The sequence below is a fragment of the Ostrinia nubilalis genome, chromosome 6 (genome assembly GCF_963855985.1).
Source record: "Ostrinia nubilalis chromosome 6, ilOstNubi1.1, whole genome shotgun sequence".
NCBI classification, from domain to species: domain Eukaryota; kingdom Metazoa; phylum Arthropoda; class Insecta; order Lepidoptera; family Crambidae; genus Ostrinia; species Ostrinia nubilalis.
Window position 1 is genome coordinate 10,552,033 of NC_087093.1, and position 14,062 is coordinate 10,566,094.

Here is a 14,062-nt window from a genome sequence, read left to right on the forward strand (position 1 = left end):
TTAGTAGGATATGATCAATAGTATCTGTGTAAAGGCCCTCTGACGTAAAAAGTTCTCATTATTGATACAATAAACTACCTACATACTTACCTATTACAATTTTTAATGTTCAATTTTATTTTATAGAATTACAATATTTTGCACAAAACTCATCTGTTATCTCCTATGATACCTTCCAAATACCAACCATTATCAGAGGCACAAGATTTTATTTAGGTAACACGAAGCAACTTAACAAACGACGCGAGATCTTATAATAAAAATACCAACCATTATCAGAGGCACAAGATTTTATTTAGGTAACACGAAGCAACTTAACAAACGACGCGACGATCTTATTATAAAATTACTGAACTAAGTAATGGTGAAATCCCGAAATTTTCATGAGGTCCTAAATAGATTTTCGCAGGTAGCAAAAGGTAAACAAATCTAAATTTACGTACACTTTTACTGTTTCTTCTACCAACATAGATGGAAAGTTCCATTGTTTTGTTTAACATTGCCAAATAAGTTCCAAAGTTGACTGTATTGAGATACATAACTTATGTGAACTTAGGTAGGTACATAATATAAGTTACATTTGAAAAACTTTTATATTGGAAGCCTTAGTTCTAGTCTATGTAAGTAGGTTAGAAAACATGAAAACGAAATTCTTTCGAATCGTCATTTCAAACTCCCGCCACTGCATAATTTTCTCGTCCTGAAGGCCACAGAACATAGAAAGAGGTTTATGTTCTGTGCTAAAGGCATACATTCATAAACAAAATACGTCACATTACATTCAGGCTGTTTCAGTTCATAATAATATTTAGAGACTGAACGGGGTAAAGCAGGGGTCGGCGGCCGATTCAGTATCGATCTTGACGCGACGCTCACGCGAACCTCCGACCAGCTCAGGGCTGGAGCTGTTGGCCATCGGTGAGCAATTGGGTTATTTATTCACGCTCAACCGGAGATATGTACATGTACAAGACATACCCATGTACTTAAGTATGACTCGTAAGTTTATGAAGGGAAACCTTTTGAATACACCTTTCAACGGCTCGGGATCAGTTCATTCATTGGTTTTGCTATCCAGAAATAACTAACATGAAATAAGCAGCAGCTATTTATTTATGGTTATTACGGTAAAATGTAAACCCGGACGTTAAACCTTAATTTAATTTGTCAACTTTAGCTTTCATGTAACTCTATCATTGAAATTATTTAAAGAGCTCTATACTTATCTACGCAGTCTTAAGTTCTATAAAAATCTTGAAAACAAAAACTAACATTGATACCGAACCTATTGAATTAAGTAGTAGGCGCATACCTCTACTAGTACCTAATAACGAGTCACATTTGCAAATAAAAAAATTTAATAAAACTGAAAAGTTACATTAAGTATGTTGTACGATTATGTTTTTCTTCAGGAGCACTACAATACGAATAATATAATATTACTGCATGTTTCCTAACAGGTGACAGCCCTGGCAGCGTTGTTAGATTACTGCTTTAGATAAAATGCTTGTTTCAGTAGGCCAGACCGTTTAGCATACTTTCTCTACAAAGCTTTTGTAACAGAATGAAAATGAGAAATCATTACCTGAAAAATAAATTCTACTCGTTGTCAATGGTTAATTTTACGAAGTTAATCATCTCATTTATAATCTCTTCATTGACAGAAGTGGGATTGGGATGGTGGCATTGCAAAAATGTTGGGTGTAAAGTTTCAAAACAATGATATCAGACCATTTGGAAGACTTTCAGCCATGCTCTCAACTGAAATTTAATCTTATCTTTTTTACATTAGGGGTAAATATCCTAAACTCTTGTTGCAGATATCCAAGAGTTCTATGAGCTCACCCTCCTCGATGACAACAAGTCGATCCAGCAGAAGACCGCGGAGACCATCCGCATCGCGAACAAATGGGAGGCAGATGGCCCGAGACGGGAGGTAAAACTACCCTACCTACTTTAATAACAAACTAAATAATTCTATTTACCTAGTCTTTTTTTTTTAAGAACTTAAGCTGAGTTGCACCACCTTAACTTTAACCGTAACTCTATTATAACTTTAATCGGAATTTTTGTATGGTGCAACTCAGCCTTATTCCTAGACGATGCCGCAACGTGCATCCTATACAGTGTGAGTCACGTTAAAGTGTACATATGAAAATAGATGAAACTATGTACCTATTTTTATCGACAAAAAAGAGGTCAAAAAATTTTTGAGATTTTTTTTAAATTTTTTATAGAATTTTTTTTCTTCCAATTACTTATTGTAAAGAAAACGTAATAACTTTTAAACTAAGCAGTATATCCTGATAAAATAAAAACAGTAATAATGCTAAATAACAGGCGATACTAAAAAAATACATAAAATAGACAAAAAAATGCCAACAAATAATAAAAAAATATACTTTTTGAAAAAAATCTGCTTTTAAATTCGTGTTTTTTTGGTTATTTGATCAATTTCTGCAAAAAATGCCCCAATAACAGGTGGTTTTTATTACTTTTTATTATTCTCTATCGTATTACCTTCGTAAAACCAAAAATCGAATGTCTCTATCCCTATCACAACGTTTGCAATGATCGTTTGAACTAAGCTATAAAAACCACCGGTTATAGGGGCATTTTTTGGAGAAATTTATCAAATAACCAAAAAAACACGAATTTAAAAGCAGATTTTTTTCAAAAAGTATCATTTTTTATTATTTGTTGGTCTTTTTTGTGTATTTTATGTATTTTTTTAATATTGCCTGTTATTTAGCATTATTACTGTTTTTATTTTATCAGGATATACCGCTTAGTTTAAAAGTTATTATGTTTTCTTTACAATAAGTAATTGGAAGAAAAAAAATTCTATAATTTTTTTTTTTTAAAATCTCAAAAATTTTATGAACTCTTTTTTGTCGATAAAAATAGGTCTAGTTTCATCTATTTTTATATGTACACTTTAACGTGACTCACACTGTAGGTATTATAGTATAGGCTGTCAACTTAGTAAGACTAATTTTTTATGCATGACAAGGCCGCAATCGTACCTGGTGTTAAGTAAGATGCAGTCTAGGATGGTACATACTACCCTATAAGTGCCTTTCACTCTCGCCTTGAAAAGGCCCGGTTTTAGTGTTCAGGAAAGACAGGCAGCGAATTCCAGTCCCTAGCTGCATAATTATTGAAGCGAACAATTTGAATTTTTTTTTTTTTTTTTTTTTTTTTTTTAATAAAAATACTTTATTTTTCACCAAAAACAAATACAATTTGTTAATTACAAATTAATTATTACCTTTGGTTGGCGCTATTTAGGTGAACTGGAGCCTAAACTAGGATAATCCTGTATTTCAGGACTCCAGGTCTCTTACCCGCGGTACGGGTGTTGAAGTATTTAAGTATTTTATTGTAACGTAAGGATACAAATAATGAAAAATTAGCGAAAAACCAAAATCAAGTTGAATTGATATTTATTTCTAAGCTAACTTTCATCATGTTATTGTTGTCTTGTTGTTGTTAATATTTTCCTTATTTTGTTTTGACCCTAGAATGGGGTGGAGGGTTAATAACCTGAGATACAGGTTTTTCCTAATTCAGGTATTAGCCCGCCATAATCCTACTGAGAGACCAACTATATTGTGTACGTACCAAACCTGCTTACATTGTAATACTGCGAGATTATTATTTTTTTGTCCTACCTTCATTGTACCTAGTTTTTTAAGTTTACCTATTGCACTGTCATTGACTATGGTGAGAATAAAGTTATTTACTTATTTATTTATTTATGATTTCTAAACAAATCTGGGGGCACAAACTTGCGAAAGCCCAAAGGATATCTTGATTAAGGCATAGAAAATTTTATTTATAACTAATGTGTAGAGTTTGTGATTAGGGCTTCTTGTAGAGTTAAGGCATGTAGAGTTCGGACATGTACTTAGTGTAGAAGTTTGGATCTACTATTATGATCTGTCTGATAAGTTTATTGGAAATGCGGGCCATAAGGTGGGAGATTAATTTAGCTGTAACTGTAAGTAGTTAGAAACAATCCGTCCATATCAATAATTAACTACCAGGGAATTTCATTTCTTAATGGTTTGCTTTATTAACAACTTATCGCATAATTATGCCGTAAGCCTACAGCTTTTATCCACAATAGCTTAATTAACGTTGGCAAAATGTCAGACGAAGTATTTCAAATGGGATCGAAGCTCAATTTATTTAATTTCCAGCAACTTCTGTGCTCCGTACAAATTGTTTAACTTGCACATAATTGAAGCGAACAATTTGCAGCGAATAAACGCTGGCGTTGCTCGCAAAGTGCAGCTGCAATAACTGAATGTTTATATTACTTTCAGAAACAATTTTTATTCTGCTGCTGTATCAACAATTCGTAATTTGGGTACACGCGGGCTTTGTTATTCAACCAAAGTTTTTATCGGTTTTAGTTCGAACTCTACTGTCCTTGTATCCTAGAAACCAATCCTAGCTGGATATGCTACCTACTTTTTTGCAAGGAGTTCTATAAACTTTTAATACTAGAAAAAAAGATTGTCGCAGTCATTTTCTTCAATACGGAATTTATTATGGTACCTACTATTATTTATTTTGATACTTTTCAGTTTCTGATAGCTCCAACTTCACTTGTTTTCCAGATCGGTTTCCAGATCCCCATGGAGGAAACCGACTACAGATCCGTGTCGAACGCTTTCCTTCAAGATAACAACAGGAAGCCGGATTCACGAAATGAAACCCCAGACTCGGCAAAGGTTGGTTCCTTTTCCCGCTCTATTTTTGAGTTTTTTTAATTGATCATGTGACGCCGCCGTAGGATGATGTCAGCTTTTGCTGCATAACTTAAATGATAACCAGAAAATTAAAATAGACAAAACGTAATCATACCATTAATTTGATATTCATGTGGCCATGCATGGTATGGCCCATTATTAGCGAGAGAGTGAAACCCGTCTAAATAAATCGGTCTGTTTGAATTAAAGCTGACTAATAAATTATTTTTATCCAGGTGCCAGCCGTGCCTATTGTTATACCACCACCAAGTGGAAATGCTGAAGAAAAGAAGGCAAGTACCGGACTAGCGTTTCTGTTAATGTATGACAAATACTTAATTGGATAGTGTAAAAAGTGTGTACAGGTTTTTTTTCATAGTTTGTCGGACTTAATGCATTTTCTACCAATCACTTAGGCGGGCAGCCATACCTATTATGTGTTACAAAGTATTGACAAATTTTGTACTTGATATTATGTATAGTTGTCAAGATTCATCAAAATAAAGTTTGCAATGATAAAAAATATTACTGATTACTTAAGTAAGTAGCTACTCTTAGACATTGATGCTAGGTGAAATAGGTACATTGGTACCGTAGGTACTTACCAGGCTTACCTATCAAAGGATACCATCGAAGGATGCAATATTTTGAATTAATAGTTGAAAAAAAACTGTCTCTAGGTAGAGTAGTAAGTAAAATAGGTATCATTTATTTTTCTCTAGCTCCGATTTCAGCAAAGTAGGGCACCAACACTCAGACGCATCAGTATTGTTTTCTATAATAGCGCCATCTGTGATCACAATGATGAACTATTAGGTATCGATTTGTAGTAGGTCGATGATTGCGTTTGGTTTTTTCTTTGGTTTTGATGACGTGACGTCTATGAAGGTAGCGAACGCTTCATAAAACAAGTGTTCGGTATCGGTAATGGCGGATGGTTGGTGTTTCGCGTCTCGTAGTACTATTTATAACCTAAAATATAGTACAAGTTTTCGGCGATATGTTCGCTAACGTTTCTCCGTTGTGTGTATTGGTGCCGTTAAATTTCACAACTGTGCCAATGACGTACGAACGCTGCATCGGCTGAGAAATATTCCCCGTTGATGATAATCAGTGAAATGATATTGCACACAAAATTTTGACATTCACACTGCTGTTATTTCGTATTCGTCGCAAGTAAGGCCATTTAATAAACACTAATCTATTTTTAAACGTTTAGTAATTTCTCTACACTTTGGGAACGTTTTCGATTCTTGGTGAGACTAATGCGACTTCTGAGATAATTTTGCTTGTAACAAGCTGCTATGTTACTTGCTGATGGTTGTATCTACTTATAATAATATCGAATCGTCATAAATTGCACACTAATAACGTAACACGGACATTCTAATTAAAGTTCATCGCTTTGACATTCATACCATCCTATCATCGTATACAAGTTGGTAACACGCCTAATAATTATCTAGCCAATAGCCATACATGTATCTACTAAAAATCGCTATCAGAAAAGGGCTCGGTTCGATTTATTACATTCATTAGATAAGGATTGCTGCAGTTTCTGAGCTAACATGATTAACTTTCCACCATAAAAGAGGTCGCATATTTGTAAAGAGGTCACATACATCTATGAAGTGTTGGTGCAAGTTAGAACTGGGTTCTAGGTAGAGAATGGTGCATGCAGAACAACGTGAAGTAAGGTGCTGACAGCGGACACGAGTGTGTAACTAACATGCATGCAGTGTACATAATATAGAACGGACATCAATATAAGTACTCAAGGGCTATGATAAAATCTACAAAATGACTGAAAGACGGAAGAAAAAAACACATAATGGATTCCTACGGAAAGTGTCTTCCTTGTTTAATCTTGACACGGTGAGTAGGCAAATTTCATTTTAAATTAAAAAATATAAAGTGTAAATCAGTTCAATCTCAATTTCACCATTTTTGCATCTCATTTATTATAAACTTTTGACATTCTCAATAATCATAATGAGTATTGCTGCCTGTGTTAAGTTTTCAAATTAATTTAATTCAAACAAAATTAAAATTGGGAAAAAACAACTGAAGTCTTGACAGTAATTTAATTTAAAGTGCTTAATTTAAAATTCCATTCTAATTGGATTCTGATGACAGTGTTTTGTTTTCCATTAATGTTTTTCTGGTTTGAGTTGAGACAGTATGCATTAATTTTTGATAATTTAAAATCCCCCAAACAGTCTCAAAAACAACTTCACCTGTATATATTTTTTACTGTATTACTAATACTTATACTTAATAAATAATAGAATTAATTTGTATTAAAGTAGTTATTAGTTAAACATAAGTACATGTAAGTATCTATTATAATATCTAACTATAGAAACATAGTAAAACCATATGATTGGACATTGAATATAATGTATACCTTAATGCTTAATGCAAATTAATTCAAGTATCTCTTCCAAATATGTCTTGGAAAGTTTGTTGATTTATCTATTAGGTATCTTCAATTACCTTGAGAGTAGAATATTTTAAGTAATATGACATGTCACATACCACAATGTTCTGAGTCTGTCGTCTATAGGTACAACAAATAATGTTGCTTTCCCTTTATAATTTCCCTAATTTTTAAAATTTACGATCAAATTGATGGAAGAAACTGAGAGCAAGTTTTCAGCGTTAAATCTTTACAACTTTCTATAAAAGTTCTAAGCTTATTCAGACCACTTTTCAAATTATTTGGAACAGACTTCACTTATTACCATATTATAGATATCTAAATATTTTAAGATATGTATTTATGTAAATGTTAAAAGCAATTTACCAACAGACAGCATTAGAATGTAAAGGTGAATGCCTTCTAATGTTGGATAATGTATATTTACATTTCAAAGATATTTCGAAAATGGTTATGAATGGGAGAAGTATGTAAGTAATATTTTTTGTCTTTCAGGCACACGTTGCATCACCTGAAATGAAGCAGGTAATTTTATTTCATACACTTTACAAGGAAAAGGCTGCTGGTGTATTAATCATAATTTATAATTGTGGTGGCTTCAGAAATGTTTTCATGTTATGGTGATTTAATATGATGATTAGTGGAACTCTCAATACAATGCCTGTTACGGTTGGAATGAATAGTACATATTTAAGAACTTAATTTCTGTGACTTTCTACACAAAACATGTTGTTTGCTACTCATGTTTAGTGTTAAGTATAGGAATTTTCAGTCCTGTATCCTCAGTATTATAGGTAGGTAGGAAATAGTTGTTTATTTATTTGCTTAGTCTTTCCAGCCGTAGAAAATAGTAGAAAAATAATTAAACTTTAACCCATCAAATTATTCTCTTGAGTATAGTAATTAAAAATGAGCCCTAAATCTGTTCAGGTAGAGCTCATCTTCAGTCGCCAGTCGCCACTGAATCAGCTAAAGACAGTTCAATCACAATGAGGATGTATAAACCGTAGTGTGGGTTTTATAGTGTTGTGTAATGAAAGTTGCAGGTAAACGGAATCGAAGGTGGCAATGCGGAGCGAACTCAGGGGGAAGATGGGTACACTTATATGACCGTGGTGCTGTCCCGCGCGGGGGGCGCAGGCCTGGGCTTCAGCATCGCGGGGGGCTCCGACAACCCCCACGTGCCCGATGACCCCCACATCTACGTCACTAAACTCATACCAGGGGGCGCGGCGGCCGCCAGCCAGCTACAAATTAACGATGCCATATTACAGGTACACTTGCACTTTTTTTAACTTTGCTTTTCACTTAACCACTAGTTTACACAATATTGTATGAAGGATTTTAAGTCAAGGCTTCGATTTTGGCCTAAAAATGCCCTGATTAAATATGTGAATGAATATTGTAGCTCATAACCTACCCTAATGACTACTAGGGGTCACGCACTGCACACAAAATATTTAACTTAGCTAGTCCCTCGCCGCTAAAAGCTAGGCTTGTCCACTGCAAACACCAGTGCCTCAATAAAACAACGCAAAAGAATGAACATTCTTATGTTTTAAGCACCTAATATACATAAATTATGTTTACACCCAACATGGCCTTGACTAATACACGTTTTAAAGATATTGACAGTTACGCAATTTAAATAACTAATATTACCATAACTAATCATTGGGGCCTTATTCTTGCTTGGACAGTCCAACAAATCTGTTGAGAGATTTTTTTATAATCAACATTTATCAGTGTTTTGTTTCTCCTGTCCAATGGTACCCATCTTTTATCTTTTTTTTTACTTTAAACATCACTTATTTTCTAATTAAATTCTATATCTTTTAGGTTAATGACACGACTGTAGAAAACGTCACGCACGCTGAAGCAGTAGACGCGTTAAAGAAGGCAGGAAATACAGTTAGACTGGTAAGATTAACTAGCTTTACGCCTAGAAACGCCTTAGGTATTTAATCTTATTGAACATCAAGTACCTAGTTTTGTTTAAATTATCTGAAAAACTATGATTTATTATGCAACTTTAATCAGAATAATTGTGGTGGTTCGTTCCCGCCGTTGCTACTTCTTTGTAGCTAGGATCTACAGCTTGACCACCAATAAAAACCCAACCAGTAAAAGTCAAGTTTGTCCCGGGGATTGTCATTCATTGAGGTGATTGTCAATAATTTATTTGTTTTCTCTTCTAGGATAAATTTTGCCAAATCTCTGAGAAAATTGACGTATCAAGTATTTCAACCATCACCTTAGTTTATGTTTTGAGCCTTTTGCCCTTGTTTTAAAATACAAAACTCATTGCAGAAAGTAAGACGCCGAGGCACAGAAGACACCCTCAACGTGACGCAGCCTACAAGCAAAGAAGAAGCGGTCGAGATCGAGCTGGTGAAAGGCGGGTCCGGTCTTGGCTTCAGCATAGCGGGCGGGCTCGGCAACCAACACATTCCCGGCGACAACGGGATCTACGTCACGAAGATAATGGCGGGCGGCGCCGCGCATAGGGACGGCCGCTTGCGGGTCGGCGATAAACTGCTTATGGTTAAGAACACTTCGGTAAGTCATATTATTTATAGTACATTACCAGTAATTTCTGGTAAATACATTTCTATAGATCTAGCGCCCTAGAGTTGATATTGACATAAATTATAACATTACAGAGCATAGAAGTCGGACGTCTCGCTGACGTTTGACGTCTCAAAAACACCCTCTGACTGACTGACTGAGTTAAGAGCTAGACGTATAAATAGGTAGTCTTGTAAACTGCTATAGCTAAGCTGAATAAGCTTGTGTTTTGAGAGAGCTCTATCGTATGAAATAGAGCGGTTGATGACAATGAAACAAAAGAGCCTCTAATCGGCAGTCCGACACCTAAACCGTTGGGCTATTGCTGCATGACATAATAATATATTTATTAATATCTGATAATATGTATGTACTGGATGTTTTAAATTGAGTTAACTACCTTGAGTCCCAAACTAAGCGAAGATACTATTACCACCAGACGTCGGATTTTAAGTGGCTTGAAAAATATACAGCGTATTATCGAATTAATACCGTTTAAGCACGTTCTGAATAACTTGCCTCGCTTACTAATAGTCTCACGTAAAACCATAATTCCAAGGTGCATTTTGCTTGCAGCGCTTTCCATTTCTGTCTCGTTTCATGGAGTCTTAAACGTTATTATTTTCGCACGTTTCAATAATAAGTCACTGTCTAAGTATCCACTTATTGGTCATTTTATCGTGCTAAAACTTCTGATTAAAATACTAATCCTGGGAGGCAGAAATAGTTACTGTTCAGATCATGTAGCCACGCCTATTAAGACATGTCTTTATGTTAATGGGCACCACTCCATTAATTCGACTATGAAAGTGGTTGTGTGCTTTGAATACTTAATGGTCACTATTCTTGACTTGTCAGAGAAACCTGTAGCCAGTAGCCACTCAAGTAATCTATATTTGCGTTCCTTCAAATTGTAGCCCCTTTCGTTACAACGCATAATTTAAATAATGCAAACACCCCTAACAAATCTATCTAATTTATATTCATTGATGATACAGCTTCTACTATACTTATTATTGTTAAAGTAGATCTGGTTATTTTTTATTTACTCTAGTACATTATCGCTGATTCATAGCACTACGACTTTTATGTCATCTTCGGCACTCTTCGGTGATAGTCACAGAACGACGTAAGCACACGTTGATATTAGCATAGCTGCGTCCACCATTCGACAGACTGATAAAGCACAATTTTACCTGTGGCTCTATGCTTTACAAGTACATACTATGGCTCCATTGATTGTTCTTGTAAACTTGTCCATTATAAACGTAAACTCATTCACAACAATATCATAACGACGTGTTTACCCACAATGGCCTTAACACCGTTTGCAAACAATTTGATTATCAGAACATGAATCACTTGCCGTATCAATCATCCTATGACGATGACGAGTGTCAGTTTAGTGTTACCTACTCCAGCAAAGTTATGTGATGACATTCGAAAATCGTATGTGGGCATACAGTAGGTAAATGCTTATTCTAATATGTACTACTAACACAGTATTTGCTTGCTCTAAATTAACATTATGAATCGTCACGCAAATATATACACAAGGTTCTATCTACATGGACTTGAGCCGTATTTCATGAAGTTTAAAATTGTTAGTGGTTTTATCAGATGTCGTAAATATCTTATATGGCCGCTTTGTCTAGTGGTTTGCGTACCAGACTACTTACTACGCAACATACGTGGGCAGCAGTATACCATCCGTTATATTTTATTTTTGAGGGAGAACTTTGTTCAGAATTGGTGTCTTTTGAGTAAAATGACGAACGATATCCGTATTTTGGTACCTATAGTACAAGCTTTAAGCTTCAATCACACCAACGCGTGTAGATCGTCATCGCCGACGTGATCATAGGCCAATGACAAGTCGCGCAAGCAATGACGTTTACCTACTTAGTTTGGGACTAGAGGGCATGTAAGATAGTGTTTGTTAAGTTTCTCTTGTCTTCACCAGCGCGGCGACGTGAACCTAGACAACGTGACGCACGAAGACGCCGTCGCCGCCCTGAAGGCGACCGGCGAGCGCGTGCAACTTGTGCTCGTGCCCGGCCCGCGGCACGGCCAGCCCTCGCCGCGCACCTCCCGGGCCAACACGCGTAAGTGACGGGGGACACTGGTCACGACCATTTTCATCTTCAACGTGCCCGGACGACGAACGAACATCAGCTGTTTTGACAAATCCGTATCACGGTGTCGTTTTGATAGCTAAAGCCTGGTCCATGAGCACGTAGAATCCCGTCCAATGACCCCAAGCTACCCATCCCTATCGCTCGCGCGTAATTATGTTGCTGTCGCGACTGTGCGACGGGCGCCCGCAGTGAATGTGCGCGAGCGAGTGTGCAAACGAAGCATAGACGTAAACGTTATGCTAAATATCTCATGTGACACTGAAAATACTAGGAAGGTACGTCCATTACCGTAATACCGAATTTGCACCTCAGCTGGAATGAAAAACTGAGCGCAACTGGAGAAGAAGCGCGTATGTATTGGAGACGTTAAAAATTAGCGTAATCGGGGCCCAGAAACGTCACGCACGAGGACCCGTCGCCGCCCTGAAGGCGACCGGCGAGCGCGTGCAACTCGTGCTCGTGCCCGACCCGCGGCAACACGCGTAAGTGACGGGTTATAAGATTCGTCACACTTGGAAATTATGTTGAAAGTTCATCGTAATTAAAATTCTGTGACAATCTACCACATCATAATTCCAGTGATGTGGTAGACGCTGCGATGTCTTGTGATAATATCTGTCCCGTGAATGTATCTAAAGCCTGGTCCGTGAGCACGTAGAATTTTGTCCAATGACCCCTAGCTACCCATCCTTATCGCTCGCGCGTAATTATATTGTAGTCGCGACTGTGCGACGGGCGCCCGCAGTGAGTGTGCGAGCTCGACAGCAACAGAATTACGCGCGAGCGATAAGGATGGGTAGCTTGGGGTCATTGGACAAAATTCTACGTGCTCACGGACCAGGCTTTAGCGCAGAACCAGTGTCAATCGCTAATTCGCTACCATTTCACTTAATCGATTTTAACTTAATTGCAATTCGCATTGGCCGCTTGTCGCTTTCACAAAAGGTCGTATCCGCCAGATTTATTGACATGATGAATATTTTTTAACCAATGTATTCCAAATAATCACACCTACTTTTTCCTACAGCATCAAGCACAGCCAACTCCCTCCGCCGAGAGGACGTGACTGACAACGGGGAAGAGCCCCGAGTGGTTGACATAGAAAAAGGACCTCAAGGTCTTGGCTTCAACATCGTGGGAGGAGAAGATGGCCACGGCATCTACGTGTCATTCTTACTGGCAGGAGGGCCCGCGGAGCGCTCGGGAGAACTCAGGCGAGGGGACCGACTGCTCGCTGTAAATGATACTGATATCACGCACGCCACTCACGAACAAGCTGCTAAGGCATTGAAGGTGAGTTCTTCATTTAGTCTCATAGGAGCAGGGTCTTGTAAAGCGTCCTAAAGGTCTCAACATCGTGGGAGGAGAAGACGGCCACGGCATCTACGTATCATTCTTACTGGCAGGAGGGCCCGCGGAGCGCTCGGGAGAACTCAGGCGAGGGGACCGACTGCTCGCTGTAAATGATACTGATATCACGCACGCCACTCACGAACAAGCTGCTAAGGCTTTGAAGGTGAGTTCTTGCTTCATTCAGATCATTGAAAAAACAGGTTGACTTAGAGAAGGGTCCTGAAGGTTTCAATATCGTGGGAGGGGAAGATGGCCACGGCATCTACGTGTCGTTCCTCTTAGCTGGAAGGCCTTGGATCCAACATCGTGGGAGAGGATGATGGCCACGGAATCCACATCATTTACGTCATTTCACCGTCGGGAAGTGCTTTGCGCATACCCACTGACTGATGAGGACAGTGGATTATGTTCTATTCTGCCCACCACAAGGGCGAAGCCTACCCACTAAAACCTGACGGTTTCCTTTAAAGATACTTTGGTTGAACTTGAGTGAGATAATATGTTACTTTTTTCTCGAGTTTTCGGTGGTTTCAATGACTATTGCTGAATTTAAAGCCTAACTGTGCCTTGATTTTTGAAGACCGCCTACCTACCTACTTTAAATATGTAATGTAGTCTACGGCACGTGTTGTTTGTTCTGAAGCAAAGCACGTCGCGTCGGTCAATCCGTAGTAGTAATGTCCTTTAGTAGCTATGTATTTCCAACTTTGATCATTGTGTAATAGATTTATTTATTATCTTTTCAGTCATAATTCTGGCACTTGACACCTTATTGTGTTTGAATTTATCTATTGATGGATATA

General features: G+C 37.4%; 1 protein-coding gene across 12 annotated transcripts in view; it reads left to right on the forward strand.

The window, feature by feature from the left end:
• LOC135072598 (disks large 1 tumor suppressor protein) overlaps positions 1 to 14,062 on the forward strand; it is a 33,655-nt gene that overhangs the window by 6,879 nt on the left and 12,714 nt on the right. For 3 of the 12 annotated variants that reach the window (XM_063966572.1, XM_063966576.1, XM_063966574.1), the window contains exons 3-11: positions 1,821 to 1,936; positions 4,629 to 4,742; positions 4,997 to 5,053; positions 7,696 to 7,725; positions 8,241 to 8,474; positions 9,040 to 9,120; positions 9,511 to 9,759; positions 11,732 to 11,873; positions 12,934 to 13,199. In XM_063966572.1, the coding sequence (XP_063822642.1) occupies positions 1,821 to 1,936; positions 4,629 to 4,742; positions 4,997 to 5,053; positions 7,696 to 7,725; positions 8,241 to 8,474; positions 9,040 to 9,120; positions 9,511 to 9,759; positions 11,732 to 11,873; positions 12,934 to 13,199 (1,289 nt within the window). The other 9 variants (XM_063966573.1, XM_063966575.1, XM_063966577.1 and 6 more) reach the window with 7 other exon arrangements.